General features: G+C 44.5%; 1 protein-coding gene across 1 annotated transcript in view; it reads right to left on the reverse strand.

Moving 5' to 3' along the window:
• arap2 (ArfGAP with RhoGAP domain, ankyrin repeat and PH domain 2) overlaps positions 1–23,236 on the reverse strand; it is a 111,178-nt gene that overhangs the window by 82,185 nt on the left and 5,757 nt on the right. Inside the window, exons 3-8 of the mRNA XM_070993119.1 lie at positions 23,038–23,114; positions 22,651–22,715; positions 21,738–22,100; positions 20,872–20,941; positions 12,650–12,770; positions 3,785–3,978 (exon numbers count right to left, since the gene is read on the reverse strand). Of these exons, the coding sequence (XP_070849220.1) occupies positions 3,785–3,978; positions 12,650–12,770; positions 20,872–20,941; positions 21,738–22,100; positions 22,651–22,715; positions 23,038–23,114 (890 nt within the window). The remainder of the gene's footprint in view (positions 1–3,784; positions 3,979–12,649; positions 12,771–20,871; positions 20,942–21,737; positions 22,101–22,650; positions 22,716–23,037; positions 23,115–23,236) is intronic.

Below are 23,236 nucleotides of genomic sequence, written 5' to 3' on the forward strand. Positions count from 1 at the left end.
TAGTGGCACATTTAGCAGCTAAAGAGCCACATGCTTTTCTCAAGAGTTGTCGGAGACTGAAACAGAGCTAAAGGAAGCCTGAATATTGCACTTTCAGTCATAGATACTAATCAAAACAGCAACTGTTTGCTAACAAATCAACTTTTATGTCAGTGTCAAAACTTGCTGCAGCATCAATGTGGGTGTGCACTGCACTCACCACATACAGTAGCACAGCAAGAGTATTTTAGATTTGCTGATTATCTTTTAGCTGCATCAGGTATGCATAAAGGCACAAACTCATTACGAGGGGGGGGGGCCCTCGGTGAAACGAGACTCACTCTTGTGTCACAAATTCAACATAACGGCCTTGCAGTCTTGGGATGATGCTAATTGTTACAAAGAAGATCTTGAGAGGAGCAAATGAGAAAGAGATTTAATTAAAGTCGAGATTAATTAAAGCCGCAGTCTTGCTGTTATTGTATACTCAGAGTACCTTTCCCACCAGAGGAGCCTCTACTGTATGTGGATGTTTTGCTAAGTAGGATTTAAAGCAAGAGCAAAAGGAATTTCTGCTTCAGCCGAGATTTCACTGGCAAAACTGGGTTCAGGTGAGCTAGCAGGAAGCTAAATTACAAATAAGGTGACAGCAAGAAATATCATCATCCCACGATCAATCAATCCTTCAGCTAGCGGAGCGAACACAAACCAGCGAGCGCTCGTGATGTATGAGACGATAAGACATGAAACAAGTTACCCTGGTCGTACCGATCTGCCTACAGGACGCAGCCCGTGGCAGCAGATCATTCTCAGAGTAAACGTGTGTGTGTGACACACTTTGCACACTCTCTGACTTTCTTTACCTTGGTGTTTAAATGACCTTAAACACAGCTTCATCACAGGGCCTACGGTCCGTGAGAAATGGGGTAGGGGTGGTGAAGGAGGAGCTGGGAGGATGATGTTTCCAATAGCTCGTTCATCATGTTAGATTAAATACTCCACTCCACTGAACTTGAACGGGGCAACGGTCTACCTCCCTCCCTGCACTCTGGCTCTCCATCACTCTCTCCTTTTTCTCACAAACCGCCAACGCTCGTTTCTCACCCATGCGACCTCTGCACCCGAGCTCTCCCTCCATCCCTTTCACTTCATCTTTCTACTTCTGTCTCTCTGTGTCTGTCTCTCATTCCCTTGTCTCTCGCTCGCCGTCTCCCTTCCTCCCTGCAAAAATGCACCGCGGCTGCTGCTGCATTTATGCCGGGGATTTAGCTTGTAAGCTGAAATAATACAATTAATTTGTTCTCTCTCCGATTCTCTCTTTCCCTCTCGTTTCTCCTGCAGTCTCAGATCAAGGAAGTGGAAATGTGCTGACATGGAGCGATACCCAAAAGAGAATTCTAACAAAGATGTTTGTTCACGCTAATGAAGAAAATAATGAAAGGCAAACAGCAAAACTAAAAGAGCGTGCGAAACAAAATGAGAGCCAAGGAGGGATGGAAGTGAGTTGAATGCGTGTAGCATTATCAAATATGCACACAAATGCATGCGAGGCACTTGAAGAAATAGTATCACTGCATATGAGGTATCTTTCCATCTCAGATAGGATATCTCGCAGGCGGGACAGGAGTCTCTGTACGTGAGCAGGGACTATCAGAGCTTAATTGGACTCACATCAAATGAGGAAGACTCAAGAGAAACTATGACTCAAAGAAAACTTATCTCTTCTTTAGTCTGCAGTTAGGCGGAGGTGTAAGTTCTCCAAAAGAGCGGATTAGTCAGTATGAACAATATGAAGTCGGCTTTTTAAAGGACTTCACTGACTTTTGGGGCCTTTCTGTCAAGCGTCAACAAGAGGGAAATACAAAGCCCTGTAAGGAGGCATGCTAATAATGTCACTGATTTTACTGAAGTTAAGCCAAAAATTACACAAGATCAATATCACTCTCGTGTTTGCATGTGAAGTATGGCATTTGAGCTACGAGGCCGTTAGCTTGGCTAGTCTAGCTCTGTCCAAAGTTAAAAAATAAGCCCGCCCGCACCTCCAAAGCTACTTGTCTCTTGGCTCTTGCCATCTACAGCAGGGGCATTCACTAAAAGTTTCAGGAGGTACAGTCAGACAAATGTGCTGCACAGCAAAAACTAGCTCAGAATATCAATCAGAATCCAAAAAGTCCAAAAAACTACGGCATAAATATCCACATGAACCACTGGGTGTACTCAGACAAATAGCGCTGTGTGTGTCTGTGCATATTTAACTGGTTATTTGAATCAGTGGTGAAGTGCAGATTTGACAGAAGTTAAAATGGGCTAAAGTTTAATTAAATCAAAAAAAAAAAAAACTAAGTGAAACTCCAACGAAATTAGCGTAAAACAAAATGTTCCAGAGAACAGGAAGATGAATTACATGATTGCTTATGTTCTTTACAATCTGTCCCTTAGTGACCGTACACATCAATCCTCAAAGCTGCTGTCACTGTGTCAATTATGTGAGGGATCCTACAAATAAACCAGCACATCATGCTGTCAATAAAAACAATACATAGAAGAGATGCATTCACCAAACAGCAAGACAAGGTCATCTGCCTTTCCACAATGAATAACAACCCAAGAATAACACTGCAAGTCCAAAACACAAAGTGAATGGATGAAAAATAGAAAGACTGCTTTGCTGAAGGCTTTGTCGCAGTCAAATGAAGAGACGCTCTGGAGTTGCATTATGGGAAGCGTAGGATTCAGGGTTTTTCGAGACTGCCCCAAACTAGGAGCTAAAAAGCACAAGCTTGATCTCTGCTGTTTCAAATTTGGCTTTTCAAAAACAGGAAGTGGCAAAATGGGCCTGAAGGTGGAGCCAGAGGAGAGATTATATCCTAAAGGGTTCTTCCTCTGGTGGATATGTTCAAAGATTTGAGAGGCATTATCCAGCAGTGGCGTGCAAAGACTCTCAAAGTGAAAAAGGGGCACTACCACAGCACAAAGGATACTGATAGGGGTCATGTTTGCCCAATAGGTCGCAGCAGAGCAGTAACGATCTAACCAGAGGGCCAGCAAAAGAGCAATGGGCGAACCAAAGGGGCACTTGACACATCAGAGGATCACTTGTGGTCACTTGGGCCGACCGGGTGGTGCTTTCTGTGTGAAATTTGGACAACAACAATGCTCGGAAGAGTCTCTTCAGAGCACAACAAATTCTGGGTGGACTAAATGCAATCTGAGAGCAAAAAGGTTTGAGGCAATCGTTGCCACTTGCAGTGCTGCTGCGTGACGAGCCTGGAGTAAAACCACCGCTTTTAAAGCTGTCGCAGGATCCCAAACCCTCAAGACCACCACTACGACACAGAATCAAGGCAAAGATAAGGGTCTAACGATGCGCCCATGTGGGTTCACCCCGTCATGGAAAGGGGCTGATTTGTTTGGTAGTGAAGATTATTCCACTACATCTGCTAATAACTACACAAACTGATTGTACATAAATTTCTTCCCAGTGTCTTTTCCAGATTTTTATGCACTGGTCATCCTTGTACTTGCATGTCTGGTCAACAAAGATCCATAAATAAGTTGGTTATACCCAGCAGCATGAGCTCCTACCAACCAAAAATAGAGCAGAATATATCTCAGTGAACCCTGAAGGATTTTCACACATATATATTTACTTTTTCCATTACACATTCATGAACGCCTCTATATCTTTCATGAATATCTCCATCTCTGCTTCATCTGCTTCAAATAGGCTGTGATTATTATCTTCCTTTCTCAAACAGGAAGCTGTCATCCTGTAGAGAGGAAGTCCCGGTGGTGCTGGAAGTACCTGTTCTGTTTTGCAGAGCCTGACTTTACTTCCCGCCAGGGACACCAGCACTCTGCCTTTGTAACCGCGGAGCTCCAGCAAGCCTCGCTTGTTTGTGGAGGAGGGGCGCGGGAGGCTGTCGGAGCGCTTCTGGGAGCCGCAGGCGGGGGGGCGCGTGGCCGTCTGAAGAGTTTCCATCCACTCCTGGCGCTCCCCTGTGGACACGTGCACGAGTCAGACACAGAGAAAAGGAGACGTAGATGGTGCATGTGGATACAAGTGTGAAAGAGAGCGAAAGCAAGAGAGAACGAAATCAAGAGAGGCCAGAAAGAACTCCACAAAGAGAGATCGGGAAATCTTAAAAGTCTTTGAATCATATTGTTAATTCATCATTTTTGCATCCCTTCAGTGAGTTTCAGTAGCTGTCGGCTGCCAAACCTCCATTGCATACTGATACAGAAAATTCCAGTTGAGAAGAAAAGCAATTGAAGTGCAGTATGAGCTACGATTGGTGAAAATTAACTCAGCCCCTGGAAAAAGAAAATCCTGCAAAGCTGAAAAGTGCAAAGTCTAGCACCAGAGATACAGATAGCTGCTACTCTGAGATTTGCGAGCCTCGAGCAAGATGTGGCCGGGGTAATTTGAGTCAAACACACCACCTCATTAAAATATATAATTAAAAAATGTAGCTTCAAATGAGATGCAGCCAGTTCTGTGAATCCATAAATTTCTCTCAACCTGGAAAACAACAGGGCAAAGTCACAGAAAGGTGTGAATAGATTTCACTGAGCAATTTATTACACCTGTAAAGGAGTATCATTTTAAATTAATGTGATAAAACTGTGCAGCTGTCTTCTTTTATGGTTAGAGCAACTGTTCACTAAGTCCTGCCAAGGTTTACAACCTGAAAAATGGATCCTTGATTTCAGGCAGACAGACAGACAGACAAACACAGCGTTCTTTGTAGCCTTTGACCATCGATGTGCAGGCTGAAGCTACAACTGTTAGCAGATCTTATCAACTGCAGCTAGCTCGGTAATTAAGCTAATGTTAGCTCCATGAATTGGTTCAAAACACTGCGTCGAAGTAACTTTTTAATATTTCCAGCTGACTTGAACTCTTTAAAGGGGTCTTAAATAAGTGTTAGATAGCATGATGTCATGGCTGAGACTGAAGCGCTTCACCATTGTGACAGGCAATGCAGTGGAGAGCTGTTGTAAGTATGATAGGGAAAAATGCTAGCTCAAACTGTTACTTCGCTCTCACACGAGCATGTCTGGCTGCTCAGCGAGGATATTCATTTTCAAAGTGTGTGTTTTCACTGCTAATATTACAAGAAAAAAGGCTCTCACGTGTTCGGGAAAACGAAACGTTACCAAGGGTAACAAATTGGCTGGGGTGGCTGAAATTGAAACATCAAGCGCAGGAAAGATGCTAACATTAGCCTGAACTCTGACAGTGTCCAGGACCAGCTTCTACACAGTGGAGAAATAGTATACAGTACATTGTATACTGCTGATTGTGAACCAGATATTTGATGATATGATATGCTAACTTTTTCGTCTTAATTGCTGCTAGTTTACTACTTTAGGTAGTTAGCTACAACAGCTAGGTAGACATGCTAACGTTACAAGTGGACAAACACAAAGTTTAATCCATTCTTACACTTCTGCCCTGTGATTTGTGTTTCTCGAAAAGCTGAGAAAAAAAAGACCGCCAATCAAAGAAGTATTGTTTGGAGTACTGCTACTACAGCTCCATGTACGTACATGGAGAAAGCCAAAGCTTGACAGGCCTGCGGCACCTTGTTATGGTTATTAAAATATGACTGGACAATCTCTGTTCAAAGACGTGTCCTATAACTGGCACGTCAGATGTTCGGCATCCTCAGAACTGCTTTGTCCTTGAACAGAACACTGAATCACTCAGTGTAAATCACCCCGGATTTACCACACAACTAAATGGCTCAAGCATAGCGCAATGCATCATGTTCCATCCAGGGTTTCCATTCAAACGACGTACACTCAAAAGGCCTCTCAGATATCTCTCTCTACAACTTTTCAAATGGACATAAAAGAAGACATGAAACCGGCGCTGTAAAGCCCATTCCCCTACCGCCCAACACACTGCGCTATCAAAGCCAGCAAAGTGGAAACACAAGAGATACCAGAGGATTGTAAACACAAGCGCACACACACACACACACACACACACACACACACACACATCACAGGTCTAAAGCAACACCCAGTGTGGTAAGTGTTCAATACCAGACAGAAAAATACCAAGAAGGGGATAAATTCTGTAAACTGATATGAAAACTAAGCAATCCGTCGGGACGGACCAGCAAATTTGAGAGTATGCAACAAGACACCCTTTTCTCTAAAAAACAAAACCAGAGAGGAACAAAGTTTTTGAAAAGTAAACGTACTTCAATTCAAACATGTGCGGAAATCAAGTCTTCCTCTGACAGGATGACTGACACTTTTCTGATGCTCTCAGAACAACAGTGAGCATTAGTGTGGTCGGACAGGAAGTGTATTTTTGGATACCCACGAATTTGAACGAGGAGGATCTCATGAATGTTCCTCAAGATGAGGATTCAGCGGCTGTATTTCCAAATGGTTCTCGTGTGCTCTATTACGATTTTCAGAGTACAAAGTAGAAGCCTCGACTCGGTGTAATAGTTTCATTCTATTAGCCGCTATCATGCTCATTATGGGCGAGCCAAAAGAGGAACGACACAAATCATGTCGGCAAAATCAATTGTACTATCAGCTGTGTAGGCTAGAAACACGGGAGGAAATGTTTGTGGGAGGTGAACAAATTACACCGTTGAAGCATGCCAATTTAAAAATAGAGAGAATAATTGTTTTATGATACTTTATTGATCTCAAAAATGGAAAAACGTTTTTGTTTTTTTTTTCACATTATTCCCACAGCTCATCTGAAGGACAAAAAGGCCTGAATCTGACGTCTTGCTCAAAGCACCTCAGAGGAAAGCAATGAAGAACTCCATGTCCCAGACTGGCGAAAAACGGATTCATTGGACGTCTCATTACCGAGATAAGATGAATTTACACATATTTAGCTTAAAGCCTATCACGGTAATAGCAGACATATTTTGTACTCTTCTCTTGGTGATAGCTGATCACCTGGGTCCATCTTCCCCAATTGCTGGGAGTAAATGTGACATCCGTCCCCTTCCTCCGACAACTCTCCACTCTTTGTAGCCTTTAAAATCAGCATCAGTCACGACTCTGATCGAGTTAAAAGTGCATGTGCAAGTCTGGCCAACTGTCAATCAAACATTTTTAACTCGGTCTTCACGGGTCCAGTTCCTTACACAGTTTGGCAAAATCCAAATTATATTCAGTGTAATAAAGTCTTGAGTCTTGAGCTGCGACCATTAGCTGATTAATCGATCGTCAAACCGTTTCGCCAACAAATAATTGTTAGAAAGTAATTTTTTAAGCAACACTGTTCCAGCGACTCAAATGTGAAATTGTGAGCTTGTGTTAGCCTCAAAGTGACCTCCTGGTGCGTCCTCAAACCACCCTGCAGAGCGGCAGAGGAGCGGGAGCACGCTCTCGCTGACATGTCAATCATTTCGTGACCGCTGTCGGCCCAACATCGTCCTAAATTGACCTTAATTAGCTTCTCGGTTGTGACCTTCTGACCTCCTGCAGCCTTTGAGTGCGCGTTCCCGTCTTTGACCTTGAATGCAACCCCACCCACCAAACATCTGCACTTCTGAAGAGTTCTGAAAAGTTTCTCATCTCTAAGTATCCTACTCCTACACTCACTAATCCCCCCTGAACTCCCAAATACTGTATCCACAGCCTGGTCCCAAACTCAGCTCTGGTCTGGCTACCCCCCAGATTCTTATGAATTTACAAAGAGCTGCTATCAATTATGAATAGCCTACTCAATTATTGACTGCTCTTTACATCACTAGACTTTACTGTTCCGTTCCCACCCTGCTTTCTGAGTTCCATTACCTGTCCTGCGCTCACTTATTTGCCTGTTCATTTATTCAGACCCTTCCCCACTCCCTCCACTCTCCTCTTCGCCCAAGCTGTCAATCTGAGCGTGGGAGGGTGGGCAGGAGCGAGGAAGGAGGTGGGAGGATTGAGAGAAACTTGAGAGAAACAGTGGCAGCGCCTATACGCCTGCATGTTAGCATATGTGCATCTGACTTGTGCGCCTGAATGTGTCTCGCATATACGTTTTTGTTTGTTTGTGCACACAGTCTCGCACATGAACCTCCGGCGCGCTTGCCAAAATTATTTTCGCTCAGTGTGCAAACATGCCCTCACCTCTGCATGCATATAAAAAGAATGCATAGCTACTCTCCTCCACTCAAACCCGACAGCCACGTCTAGCTTCATTGCTTGTTAAGGGATATGTGCGTAGCCATGTGTTTGAAAGACTATTCCACTTTGCACGAAGAGAGACGAGGAGAGAGGCAGATAATCCTCAGTGAAAGTGGATGAGATGAGAGCCAGGTCCACTCAGCGCTCAACAGAGATCTTAGAAGCCGCCCACACAGTCTCCATCAACAGGAATATAAAAAAAGAAAAAGAGGGGGAAAAAATGTGTACATAAAGCAAAGGGACTGTGGTCATTTGCTTTGTTTTCTCTCAAGCTGACATGTATGAACACAGAATTACACGTTTTCCACGGACAGAAATCCCAAAAAATCTGTATCTTTGAGGTCATTTCTATAGTTTGTTCAACTTAGAACATGTTTAGCTATGTTTATAATGAAAAATTCTGATTCAAAATTCTTCAAACTTTCTAAAAAATGTGCATTACCTCTATTTTGAGGGCTCAAAAATACAGCGTTCTTACTAAGAACCTATTCAAATCTGAATTGAAATACAAACCCCACTCCTAAAAAAGTTGTCAAACATTAATACAAACAGATTGCAGTCATTTATGAGGTAGTGAACCTCGCTCCATCCTTGCTCGCGCATGAAGAAAAGGTGTAAAATCAGCCACGTGGCATTACAAAGTGAAATAACGCAGAGTGAATCTGAACTACAGTTGACGCTCTACGTCCTCATGGCTCTGTATTTCTGCCATGATTCCCTCTCTGGCTTGTTCCCAACCATTCTGTTGTTCTCTCAACTTATTCTCTGCATAGGAGCGGGCTTGTCGAAAGGCAATCGCCAACACATCAGAATACAAATCATCAACATTTCTTTACACCATAAATCCCATCTTCTCCCTGGTAGCGCATTTGTCTGCATCCCCCCCACACCTCTCCTCCCTGTCCTGACCGTTTTCCATCACCCTCCGCCGAGTCTCCTCCTGCCAAACTCTCCTTTCCTCTCGCTTTCTTCTCCCCCATCGCTCCCTCCCTCTCTCCCTCTTCCCTCCTTCTCTCCCCCCCGCCTGCCTTCCTTCCTCCTTCCATCTCTCCTCTCTCAGACTGACAGTACCTGAGGGAAGAGGCCACCTGCGGACCAAGTGGAGAATCAGCCGACAGCTGTGTGCACACTCTCTCCGGTGGCCTTCAATTATTCACTCACTTCTCCCTCCTCCTTTTCCGTCTCTCCATCTTCACTCTGCCCTTTTCATCTCTGCCTGCCGTCTCCGCCTTTACCTCTCTGTTGCTTTTTCACACCGAGATTGCGTGTCTGCCTCTCTCCATCCCTGTTAGTCCCTCGTTTAAGCCCTTCCTTCCCCTTGTTTCTCCTATCTGCTTCTTCTAATAATCCCTCCTGGATGCCTTTAACGCTCTCGCCCACTCATCTGACCATCACTCCACCATTTTCTCCCCCCTCTCACCCCTACTGCATCAGCCCAGCAGCTCCTTACCTCCACTTCACTAACCTACTCCTTCTCTTTGCCTCTGTCTCCTCATGTCTCCCTCTTTCTCATGTGTTTCCCCCAAGATTGATGACTCTCCGCCACAAGGCGAGTGGGCCTGTTTAAAGATGCATGAGGTGATGAGGCCAAGTTTTCTCCTCCTTCTCTCTCTCTCTCTCCTCCCAGCCCTTTCTTTTCTGATGGCAGCAGCCACCTCTAGAAGAGGCTTCCCACCGATCCCAGGTGGTCAGAGGCCACCTCCAAATCAGACAGCCTTCTCCCCTCCCAGCTCTTGTCAGGATGGCTGAGCGTGACATATGACGATCAGCTGGCAGACAGTGTGATAAATGACACTGCTGAGGACCCGCAACTCATAAACGGACCAAAAAAAAAAAGATGGTCATCATCGAAATGATGATGCACCAAATCGACTGGGAGAAGAGTTAGGATTGCTGGAGTGATGAAAATAGATGGAAAAAAGTTGAGACTTTGTCTGGAAAGGAGATCAAATTCAGTCATTTGTTCGTATGGTAACAAATGTGGTTGATAACCAACACACACACAAGAAATAAGGCCGTCAATCAGTGTATCAGCTGTTTAGAGATTATAGATTTTCCACTGATTACTGTGTAATAGTAGTATCAAGCAGCTCAACATGTAGTTACACAGCGAATCAGTGGCAGTACCAGAGTATAGAAATACAAGTAAAAGTACTGTTTTCAATACTTTTGTATTGTACTCAAAATTTTACTTCAGTAAAACACACTTTAAGTACCAAAAGTAAACATACTCATTTTGCTGCATGTCCCATATCAGAATAATGTTCATTATATTATTTAATTATAATTTTAGATTCATTACTATGTACATTACTGTAGCGATGCAGGCAGTGTGGCTTATTTTTCACCTTATGTACAGCCAGGTAGCATTTGAGTTTCACTACAGGATCAATAAATTCTCATATTTACCCCAAAATAACACATCATATTGTATTTGTTGATTATATTTTGTGTTACAAAGCCATCAAATCAATGTCATAGACGAACAAGTACTTTGTTTCCTCCAAATATGGTGCAGTAGAAGTACAAAGTATGCAAATACAAGCACTTCAATGCTGTACTTAAGTACAGTACATGAGTTAATGTACTGTAAATGTTATTTACCCAGTTATTGAAAGTGCATGAACTGTGTTCGCAGTGTCAATACTATGCAGCACACATTATTTTTACTCTTGCATTTTCCAAAATCAGCTCAACAAAACCAAAACTCATCCCTCACTCTGGTGCATTTTAGGTTTTTAGATGTTTCACGACCAAGCTTGAATGAAACACTTCCACTGCTGTCTGGAATGGCTGCGTTCAAACGTTCAATACTTGTGTTCATAAAATCAAAACGCAGTGAGGGTTAATGATGTAAATCTTTGAGCTGTAATTGATTTATTTCAACGCTAACGTACACCTGATAATGTTTTCTCATGAATTCCTCCCTCAGCATTGACTAACAAATGACAAGTTGAACTTATCAAGAAGCAGCTGCTCAACACCAATGATGAGCTCAAGTATTGATCGATCTTTCCCGAGCTCAACAGATGTCAATATGTCGATGAGCGGCATTGAGGTCTCGATGATCTGTTGGTTAATACCCGTCGAGTTCGACCACGTTCTCAGATATTCCCACTGCGCCACACAATGGGCCGCGACCGAGCACAACTCTCGATCTCACCCATCCACGTGAATCAAAGGGCAGCCGGCATCTGACCCCAGAAACAGACCCTCGATTAGTGAATGAGAAGTTTGACCTGAGCTGCCTAATAGACGGCCATCAAGCAGGCAGGAGGTAAGGAGCGGAAAGTGTCTCTTTCCCCTCTCATTAAGGCGGACACGGACAAAGCTTCCAGCCGAAAGACGATAAGAAGGGACGAGTCTTACTTTGTTTTGTCTGACAGAACGATGAAGAGAGGAAGGAGGAACGAGACTATTAAAGGACAGTCCCTGGGAGATTTGAGAAATTGTTCTTTCTTTACACTTTCTGCCCCTTTAGATTGACTTCATTGCATAAGTTCAGACAGGGACATGAAGTCATTACTGCCACCGAGATCTCCCTAAGCACCACCGTACACACCAACTCCCATGAGCCTGCACGGTCCAAAGTTAGAGAAAAGGACTTCAAACTCTGAATGAGGAATTTGAGGTTTTATTATTCATGCCACACAAACATGTTGTAGATGCCTGTTGGGGCATTTTTTAACAAATCTCAAGAAAAAATTAAGATATAGTGAGTTAGGCTAACTGTTTCCTCATTTCCAGCCTTGATGCTAAGCTAAGCTAACCAGTTGCTTCATGTTTACCATACAAGCATGAGAGTAGGATCAGTGCTCTCACCTCAAACCGATGCTCACTTAAAGAAAGGAAATAAGTACTTTCCAAAACATCAGAGTTTGTTTGTTTGTTAGCTAATGCTTTCGCATGCAACTTCCTCCAAAAAAACCACAAACTTTCAAAACACAACATGTTAATTCGTCATATTTTCAGTTGTTGGAAGCTGTATTTTATTTAAATCTGGACAGATTCAGGAAACAGTTTCAGCTTACCTTCAGTTTTTACGCTAAGCTAGGCTAAACACCCCAACTCTGGACATAATGCAGAGATGAGACTGATCTTATTAGGCTCTGAAAGAGAGCAAACTCCCCCAAACTTTTTCTTACACTTGGGTATCTTGCCAAAATGATTTGGAATGATGCAGAGCCTCCAATCAGACTGAATCACTCTTCAGAGCAGGTGGAGAGAAAACCGCATATGAAGAAAGACAGGCGAAAAGAGAGAGAGGTGAGATGTGAGATTACCACCGAGGCACTGAGAGAGCGAGGGAAGAATGAGAAAGATGAGGAGGAGACACACAGAGACGCAGGGAGGGAGGGCTAGAAAACAGGGGAGAGAAAAACAAGGCCAGACAGGGAATCAGACGGTCAGAGCGACAGAGGCCGACTGACAAGCAGAGAGAAGAGACTAAGTAGCTGATAGATGACTGCAAAATGCACGGGGAGAAAAGTTGAGGATGTGCTTGTTGTACCTTCTCTTTCAGCCCGGAACGTGAAGGTCCGAAGGGAGGTGACGACCTCAAACTTGTTGTCGCCCAGTCCTCGCACCTGTCTGATAGCGCTGGCCAGGATCATGCCTTTGGAGTACATCTCCTGAACACAGAGACATATAAACAGATAAGAGCTCGCGCTAAATTAAGTGTATAAACACAAGCTCACCCACGCAGCTCCGTACATGCTAATAATGTTATTGAATTGGTGCTTATTACTCTTATCTGCATCTGTAGAGCCACAATTGCTGTTTTCCAGCGCATTGTTTGCATCAATAGATGTGTAATTCTGCGCTGTGTTACCGCCGGCTAGGATCGCATTCAATTTGAAACGCCACTGACAGACATCCTCATCAAACTGGAGGCATAACCCATCAATACAGAATCAAATTTATTTGCAGAAATAGCTTCCCTGTTCTCTTTCAAGCAGTTACTTTGATAAATGGGACAGGGCTCTTGGACAAGAACCATTTCAATCAAAAAGCTGCTGCAGGAATACAAACAGGAGAAGTCAGACTATATGTTTTCACACGAGCTGTTAAGCAACCAGGACACATTTGCATTGATGCGATCTCTGACATCCACACAAATAACGCAAATCATAGACTTGAAATGTGTGTCATTTTGAAATGGAGGTGCAGGAAACGGCCCAAAAAGTGAATTATGTTGCATTAAAGCAGCCCAGACACAAGAATAACACACAAAGCGCTGTCATTTGGGTGTTGGGAGCCGTCATAAAACAGATCTACAAGCGGAAAACAAACTTCTCAAGTATTTAAAAAGAGACAGCCGCGCCGCGCTGGGGATTCGGGTAAAGCATAGGAAGTGCTTGCTGGGTAAAGAGGGATTGGGCTATGTGTGTATTGTTTCATTACCCCCTTGTTTTCCCCCAGCAGCTCGGATGGAGGCATCCAAATAAGGAGGATGATGCACTGGAGGCTTCATGACCCTCTTTACAATCTCCCCTGACAATGGCAATTAAAGTACTGGGTCACTGTCAATATGAAAAGGAGACAGAAGGGGCAAAAAAAAGAAGAAATTACGAAGAAGAGAGGACAGAATGGTACTGCCGTCGAATCAGTATTCAAACCGTGATGTGACGAGTGCAGCAGAGAAACGCCTTTAAAGTAGCTGGAAAAAGCTAAGAACATCTCGGATTGTAATGTTCCTGCGATGGAGTGAACTGGAGGACAGTACATTACACTTCTGTAGCGGCGTGAAAATCACTGGGTTATATAAAAAAAAAAGGAGAAAAAAAAGGGGTCGTTGCAGACATTGCATTATTCATGTCGATAATGTCATTATCATTGCAAAGTATGAAAAAAAAAACAGACGTGTCTCTTTTTTCTCTCTCTGTCGCTCTTCATCGGGCTTGACCTGAATTTTGATTCTCTGCAGTCCTGTGCGCGGTATAATGGCTCGTGGCGGCTGCCGCGCGCAACCGCCGCGCGTCCGTCACATCCTGCGAAGGCGCCGAGCGCGAAGGAAGCACAGGACGGATGAACAGAGGAAGAAAAGGAAGCGAACTTCTGACTCCCTCTCGCCATTCTTAATTAAGCCGAGTGACCTTGCCATCCACAAAAGCCTATTTCGAGAGACCACGCAGCCAAAAATATACCAGCCAGCACAGTCGGTTAGGGAGGGCGGAGGGAGGGATGGATGGATGGAGGGGGCATGAAGTTCTAAAAAAAAAAAAAAAAAGAGGGAGAGAAATTAGGTTTGTGTGAAAGGCCAAGGAGAGGACAGAGAGGAAGAGAGTGGATGAAAAGAAGAAGAAGAAGAAGTGATGTGGAACTCCATAATCAAGAAGAAAAAGGAGAAAAGGGAGACGAGCGGGAAAAGATAGACATCGTGTCGAAATGAAGACGCCTAAGAGGGTCAGGGAGGGGTCCTTCTCATATTAAAGCAGGATGTTAACAATGGCAAGAAGTGGCTCAACCTAATTACCGACAGCCAGCCTCGTGCATTTCTCTCCCCGGGAGTTTCACGCCAATATCTCCCTCTTTCTCTCTCTAAATTTAGCCCGGCGCTAAAGGAAGGTGAGGAGAGGAGAGAGCGCGGATGTGTGTGGATGAATTAGCTCGCCGGCTGCGTGCGGATAATTATATCCTCAGTATGGGTTAACGGTAATTAATTGTTTTAATTCTAGTTTTGGGGTCATGAAGGAGAGGGTTGTTTAATTGCGAGTTGTGTATCTGTAAATACTCTGACAGCGGAGTCAGCGGAGAGATGATGGAGAGAAGAAGGGGTCAGCCGCAAAAGACGATGGATTCAGACAGGACGCCATGCGCCGCAGCCGCCCACACACGCACGCATATAATGTTTATAGACTAATCTCAGGTGGGACTGCCAAGGATGCAATGAGGCCTAACTATCTCTCTTTCTCCAATAACAGAAGCACCTGACTCGCCTCCCTCTGCCAAACATCTCCTCCACACTCATCTCCCCTCGCTCTTCAACTCCCAAACTCCCCTCACGCCCCCGCCTCTCATTCTACCTTCCTGACGTGTCATTTTCCAGGGCGGCGTCGCTCTCTTTTTCGCGGAGATGCCCGTCCTGCGTGGATAACTATGTGTCTTGTGTCGAAAAACAAACCCGGAAAACTTCGGGAAACAATTAAGGCAGAGCAATGGAGCTAAAGCCCACAATAATGGAGGCGCCGTGTGGAGAAAGCAGGGAGGAGGGCAGAGAGGGTGGAAAGAGTTTTACCACCAGCACCGAGTTAAGGCTCTGGCGTCTCCACAGCGGTGGATTTTCAGTGGAGGCACGAGGACACCAGCTGGCCAGAGCGGAAAACTGCACCTTGTGGACAACAATGCATCCTCTACTCACCGAGCTGCCTGCTGCTTCCAGCCTGAGCTCTTCTGAGGCAAGTAGCAAGCCTTTTTAAAGTTCAATCAATTCAAACCTGTGGCAGTGTGGTTTTTCACGTAATTTAGGTCTAAAAATTAAATACTGAAGGTGCGTGTCAATGCAAGGCCAGGTATCTTTTTACTGTTCAAGGATTTTGTAAAGTCAAGCATTTCAGACTTTTGCTTTTTGAGATTTTGAACTGAAGTGTGTCTCAAGTCCAAGCATCAGGTTTATGCTTAAAGCTGGAAACATTTGATTTTTGGGGCCTGTGTTGTAAACACAACAATAACATAATAAAGGAGATGCATTCATTTGAAGCCACCTTTAAAATTAATTCAGATATTCCCTCTGCTTGTAGCTCTGTTTTTGGTCTCTGCCAACTCTTTGCCTTTACACAGTCAATTCATCCTTTGTGATCATAAAAACACAGATTAGTGCAGCTTTAAGGGAAAAGCATAACCATTTGTTGACTGTATTTTTATTACTTATCTTTAAATTTAAAGTGGTAAATCTAGCTGAGGGGCGGCACCATGCTGAGATGTTTCTCCGTTTGAATAATAAGTATTGGCGATCAAAATGAGGCCAGGCTGAAACGTACCGAAACCATGAAAAATTCAAGATAAATGTCACATATTTTGGGCATGGTTCTGATCAAAATGAAACCACGCACAGCTAAAAAGAAACACAGAAACACTGGGGGTGTTACAGTCAGCGTCAGCTCTGGCATCTTGGGAAGACACAGGAGGGAGTAAGCAGAGGAGCTTTCAGGCTCGGCGAGGGAGAGCTTTGCAGCGTCAGACAGACAGACAGACGGACAGACAATCGGGCTGATACACTCAAAGACTGATCCGCGATCCTAAAACCTCATCTCCCCTTTGGCCTTCTATTCAGCCTCACCCCCTCCCCCTCCATCCTCTCATCCCTTCATCCCTCCCAGCCACCCTCCTCACTTCCTCCCCTCACTACCCTGAAGCCAGGCTTTGGACTGTTTTCACAAACACACACACTCGCACGTGCACACACACACAAGACACCACTCCGGGACCCTGAAGACTACATCTCAGGACCAAAGCGTTCTCCCAAGTCAATCCCGGTGTTGACGAAATCAGGCGAAAGGGGTGATTGATGAGACGGATTTGGATACAGCGCTGCAGAGAGGGAGAAGTGAGACCGAGGATCTCGCTACTCTCCCACGCCACCTCCGCTACCCCGATGATGACATCACCGCGGCCAGAGACCTTCAAGCTGCGACTGCGATTAAGTGTGATTAGTTCTGTCTGGGGCTGACAGATCCCACAGGATTTTATACTACAAAAGAGTTTTTGGGTTGCTGAAAGTTTGAGAAAGAGAACAAGCATGGGAATGTTCCAGCGCAGAGGCATTTTCATTTTTGTGCACAGGTGGTAAAAATGGCACCTGCTTTGAAGACATCATCATTAGGCAACCTGAATTATCTACGTAAAGCTAGCTAGCATTAGCCACCATAAGCTACTGGTCATACCAGACCTAGGAAGGTTGCAGCAGCAAAATCCATGTGTGTATTGAATAGAGCAAGGTTGCATTTCATTACTAATGACCACAACTCTTTATTTATAAGACAAAGGATGTGTTATAATCTCACTTTAATGGGTTCAATACTTGACAAAAATCTGCAAAAGTGACACTCTAATCCTCCTCAGCTGCATGTAAATGTTAGCAGTGCTAACAGGGTAAATGTCAGCATGTTAGCAGTGCCAGCCTCACATGTTTATGAGACGATAGCAGCTTTGGTTTATAATAATAACTGCTGATGAAGGAAGTTAGAGTCAGCTGAGTTTAAGTTCAGTTTCTTTTATCTTGATATATATGTGGCATAAATATGCATTCATGATACTATCTAGCAACATTTAGCAACCGTTGGTCCAGGTTTTAGCCAGTGAGAGCACCTGGAAGATGGAGACAACAAGATGCTGCTCGGCTACTTTTGTTGTAGTTGTTTACGCCAGTCCTATCAACCCCATAATCAACAGACCTCGTCTGAGATCAGTTGTGCAGCACGCCTGCATCAACATGACAGCAATATGAGCAGTACAGCAATTTGTAGTCTGCACTCGGTATAGCAGCACACAAATGCATGTGAGGGAAAGAAAAACCACCAGCTCATACTTCAATTTCTGACACAGAGCAGTGCTGAGAGACTTTCTGTCTGTCCATGCAATCTTCCTCTACCCCCGCGCTCATCGTGTGGAGGTGGCACCGGGCGGCACGCAGGGTGGTACGGGGCCTCAGCTGGCCACACAAAGCGGGGATGACAGAGAGATTGCACTCGACCTCTCCGCTCACCCGAAACATGATGAAGCCCTCTGCTTTCTCGGAGGGGAGAGTCACATTGGCAGGATGACTTTAAAAAGTCCAAACAACAATCCCCGTTTTCTCTCTCTCTCTCTCTCACATGCACACACACACAGAGACACACAAAGGCAAACTTTCATCTTTTTCAAAAACTGTCGCGCCTTCGCCGAGAGTGACACAGAGTACAAAGTGCTGACTCGCCGGCCTCCCTGCCGATTCCCACTCTGCCGGCGACGGAGCGTGTCCTGACAAATAAAGCAACAAATGCAATGGAAAGAGAAAACGAGGCGAAAGAGAGAAAGGCAGAGGGAGCGAGAGAGCACGGAGGGCTATAATTAGTAAGTGATTAACGAGCCGGCATCAGACAGGTCCCACATCATTGATTGTGATGTTGTGCAATGCTGCTGCAGCGAAAACGAGCTGGCCCTGGGAAGGGCCGCTGAGGTCACCGCTCTCACACAAACACAAACACACACACACACACACACACACACACAAGTGTGTTTGTTCTCAGTCCAAGATACATCCAGTGGTCATTAGCGAGAACATGAAGGTAAAGCACATGGAGTCAGATAGGTTATGGCCGCTTGAGGCTCACTTCAGGACACAGGATTCATATATTAAGTTAAAGCTTAACAAGACAAATGGCGTTCTCTTCATTACTCTGTCTGCTTTCAACAGTTTAGGAGATTTCACTGTACTGCATTCATGCCAATGGAAACTATTCATTTCTGTGCACAACCTCGTCTCCTCATTTTCATTAGTCAGCGTTTGTGTCACTGTTGACTGACAGTGCAGTTTCAGTGCAGATTGATTTGCAAAGTCTGCACAGCATCACCTCTTCAGTGCTGGAGTATCATGCTCCAAACTAACACTTTTGAGTACTCAGATTACTTTTGTTTTAACAAGTAACATAGCGCACTAGTTTTTTCAAACGAGTAATAAATTACTGTTAACATTTTACCAGATTTCCCTGTTCCCTTTGTTGCCACAAAAAGAGAAAATCCTGATGGATTCTCACTGTTTCTGTTTCTTTCCTGTGTACTAGCAGAAGGTGTCTGATCCTTTGGTCGTGTCAGTGCACTCGTGGAGCTCAGCTAGCGAGATGCTGGAGAGAGCAGCCTTTGTGTCGTGGAACTATTTGCATTATTTTGACTTTGTGAGTGAAACAGACATGAAATGCAAAGCGTGCCTGGATGATAAATGTCAGCTGAGACGAGCTCAATTTCAAATCTGAAGAAGCGCCTGCAAGTTCAGCACGGCTCCACAACACTCAGGCACCCTCAGTTTCTATTTACTTTCATTTACTTCAAATACCTCCAACTTTTGCAGACATTGCAGTTGAACTGCCAAAAATATTCCAAAATACTTTGTAAGAACTTGTTAGGCTATACGAGCCCTGGTACCCTCTTATTTGCTTGTAATCAAACGTAATCATTAATAAATAGCCGTAAAGGGGAGACAGCATCTGGTATCCCTGTTATTAACCTGCAGAGTTACAGATTATGGGATGTAGATGAGGCTGTGCAATGATGGTGGAGTCAATACATCCAAAAGGTGTCAGACGTACAGTCGACGATGCGCCCGCTGAGCAATATAACCAACATGTGCAAGGAATTGCAAATTAATATTTATTTCTGGTAATTCAGAAGTACTCTAATAAGTTACTTTACTCAGTAGGTAATGCTGTAATGTAACCAGTTACTTTTTAATGGCAGTAATCTTTGCTGTTACCCTGCAATGTTGAGTGCTGACTAAACCATATCTGTAACACTGAGTCCTGAAAACTCAGGTATAAAAAGTTGTACTTGTGACTAAATCATATTTTGGAAGTTCTTTATTTGATGAAGCTGAATTGAGCAGCTTTGCATATTTTGCTGCTTTAAAATGAACGGTTAAAACACTGGAGTGCCATAGATGCCACGTAGAGATATTACCGAAAGATGATTTTAAACATTTTAGACTTTAAAAAAACATTGGCAGTCATAATTAGTGTTTTGTGATCGGGTTGTAGAATCGCAGGTACAGCATCTGAAACATTACTCGGCCCTAATTACCTCACCACAACAATATAATGTTGGCAAAGCATCACTGCAGACTTGATATATACTGGATTGGATTACACATCTCAAATTAACTGCAAACACACACACACAAACACACACACTGGTTTGCAATAAGGTTACATGTGGTGTTAAGTGTTGTGGTTTGGAGCAAATGGGTGAAATGTGAAAAATTAGAGGAGAAATGAAACAATTCAAAAAGGAAGCACATATGGTCACTGAAAGAAAGGCCAGGACGGGTCAAAAAGGACACGTCTTAGCTGATTCAGGGACTGCGATGCACGCCGACTGCTGCCTTTCATTCAAAGGTGAGGCCAAAAAGGCTGTGACACATGAAAAACAGCGTCCAGACTGAACACGTGGTGGTTAAACCGCCGTCTCGCCCACATCTTTGCCTGCATCCTCTCCAGTTCCTGCTTTCTCAACCCCCGCACTCTCACCCCGCTCTTACCCTTTCTCCCCCTCCGTCCTTCCCTCACTTTGATGATAAGGCAGGCAGCGCTAAGCGAAATTTCAAACTCGACTGTCAGACAGAAGGAGAATGAAGAGAGGTACAGGGAGGGAGGAATGCTGAGGGAGGCAAAAAGAAAGGAGAGTCTCTCCCTCTCCTTCTTTCTTTCTGGGGGAACTGGTCAGGTGCCAACATCAATGTACTTTACTGTATGGCTGGGCGGGCACAGAGAGTGCTGGCCTGTCATGCATGGCAAAATGTCGCGCTGTCCTTGCCACCATTTTTTACCCTGCCAAGCTAATGATGATAATGATGACAATGAGAAAGAGGAGGAGGAGAAAGAGAAAGGAACACTTAGAACTTGGCTCGGCTGCTCGCGGTATAGATTTCTGCGACGGAGGGGTGAAATTGCTTTTGCCAGCGTGCGTGCGGAGGATGAAGGTGTGTCAGCAGGAAGCGGGAGGAGGGAGGGGATGCATGGACATGTGCCTTTTTCTCACGCTTACCTTGTCATTGTTGTAGTAGGCCAGACTGTCGCCGTCAAACCTCACCCACCTCCTTTGAAAAACACAATTTCTGCAAAGAGAAGAAGAGGCGCAAAACTCAGCTCGGGTCATTCGAGCAAACTAAGTCGAGTTTGAGTGAAATAAGAGCACAGGAACAAAAAAAAACTGTCAAGCCAGCAAGGCAGTAACTAAATCCGCCCTGAACAGGTACTCATATTTCATCAAGAGTGCCACTGATTCATTAATGTCAAGAGTTGTATCAACAGCTGTCAATTAGGATAATCAAAACAAATGGCCACTTTCAATTTGAATATTCAACAGCCCAAGGGCAGGGTGCCAAACTTATGCATATCAGGTGGCGAAGGAGAATGTAAAAAGGAAGTAATTGATTGATCACTCCGGTTTTGAGCGACGGTGGCACCAAGAGACAAAGAAAAAGCAGCGTTTGCCAGAAAATGCCTCATTGAGCTTCAAGGTTCTCTCTAATTTCCTCTGCTTTCCTGATGATGGCGCCAAGTGTTGCAGATAAATCTGCTTCAGGCTTGTGCATCTTCGACCATTTATCAGTTTACAATGGTCATCAAAGACAGAAGACACACAGGGAAGCAGAAAAAGGTGCAAAATGGAAAAGGTCTGCAAAGAAACAGGAAGCAGCGGTGGAATGACTGCGGTGACTTTCTTTGCCAATGACGGGAAGTGGCAGGGTGAAGTGTTGTGAAACTGGATGAGAACACACGCTGATCTTAATAAATACTCAGAACAATGCAATGCAGTAAAACTGGTCTCAGTGAGGTGGGTCATTACGTCAGATGAGGAATTTTAATTGTCTGATAATGTCATAATAATGTAAAAGTAATGCAACCTACCCTTGAGGCGACAGTTTGTCCAGCCAGCCCACTTTGAGCACCTGGTGTTTGGGGGCTCCATAGAAGCACGCATATGGAGAAATATCAGGCAGTGCATCTCTGGTCACACCCCCCACAGCGTCTGCAGACTGTGAGTAGAGGTCACACTCCACCATGATTAAAGACCCATCCTTAGAGCCAGAGGCTGCTGATCCAACAGCAAGACTCTCAGGGGTCACTGCGAAACTTTGGTCCAAACCAGCTTGCGGCAAGATGCTGGCACACTCGTCCACCGTTGAGTATTCGTCTTTGTAGGGGTCTGGGATAGTTGGAGCAGGAGGAGACGCTGTGTCCTTTGACTCCTTCTGTTTAGGCGTCTTTTTTCTGCAGGAGCGTGGATGAAGTTAAGGGAACAGTTGGACTTTTTGGGAAGTACGGTGCATTGTTTCTGAGAGTGCTTTACATACTCATACATACAAACACACACATATATATTCTGTGTGGGAGTGAACATTTATCTGTGTGCTTTTTGCTCTCCTGTCAAGAGTCAGACGGGAGGATTGATACCACTCACTTGTCTGTACATGAATTATGGAGCTAGAGGTGATTAGCCTAACTTAGCATAAAGACTGTGGCTCAGTGTGGCTTAATCCAAAGGGGTCAAAACCCGCATCTCTAAAGCTCACTGATTAACATGTTGGATCATTGTCAGCGGTAAGTATTTCTTGGTGAACGGTGGCCGGACAAAGCGTCTTTGTGGAGCCTGGAAACCTCACGATGAAGATGAGACTCTTCACTTTTACATATCTGTTTGTGTATGATTTGAGTAAACAAGATACGACATGTTAGTTAATGAGCATTAAAGGTGCTGGCAGGTGTTTTGGACTCTGGACAGAGTCAAACTATCGTGTAGTCTCACATTAGCATACCATACCTCTGTTTCTTCTGTTTTATCTTGTCCTTAAAACCCTTCTGCGACCCTTCTTTAGTGTCTTGGTCCTACAGAGGAGAGAGGAGATTAGCATCGGATGGAAAGAAGGCGTCCATCTTTCAGTCAGACACTGTTATCGTGTTGGTGCACTAAGCTGCATTAACTTTAGTGGCTAGGTGACATTTCTATTAACCTCAGGGGGCAAACTGAAACAAGCACATTTTCCACTCTGCTATGTGTCCATGGTGACAACATTAACACGAAGAGGGAAGTTTGGTGAGCGGGCTGTGGCTGAAACACCGCTGATAGTGTTGAAGATCCGAGAAATGTCTGTTCCTCTTTGGTTTGCCGCTATTCACTGTCCACCAGTGGGAGCGTTCGCCGTCTTACCGGAGCACTCTCGGGGTTGTTGTACAGGAACATTTCTCCGTAAGGAGCGATAGGCGTCAAGGTTCTTTGAAGTGGAGCTAAAAAGGACACAGAGACAACACAATGGTAGTTTTGTTGTGGCATTAAAACTTGCAGAACACAGTGTGAAGGCCTAAACGTGGTGCATGAAAGTAAGCAGCTTAACAGGATTGTTCCACTT

This window comes from Chaetodon trifascialis, chromosome 23, assembly GCF_039877785.1.
Source record: "Chaetodon trifascialis isolate fChaTrf1 chromosome 23, fChaTrf1.hap1, whole genome shotgun sequence".
In the NCBI taxonomy this organism is placed as follows: Eukaryota; Metazoa; Chordata; class Actinopteri; order Chaetodontiformes; family Chaetodontidae; genus Chaetodon; species Chaetodon trifascialis.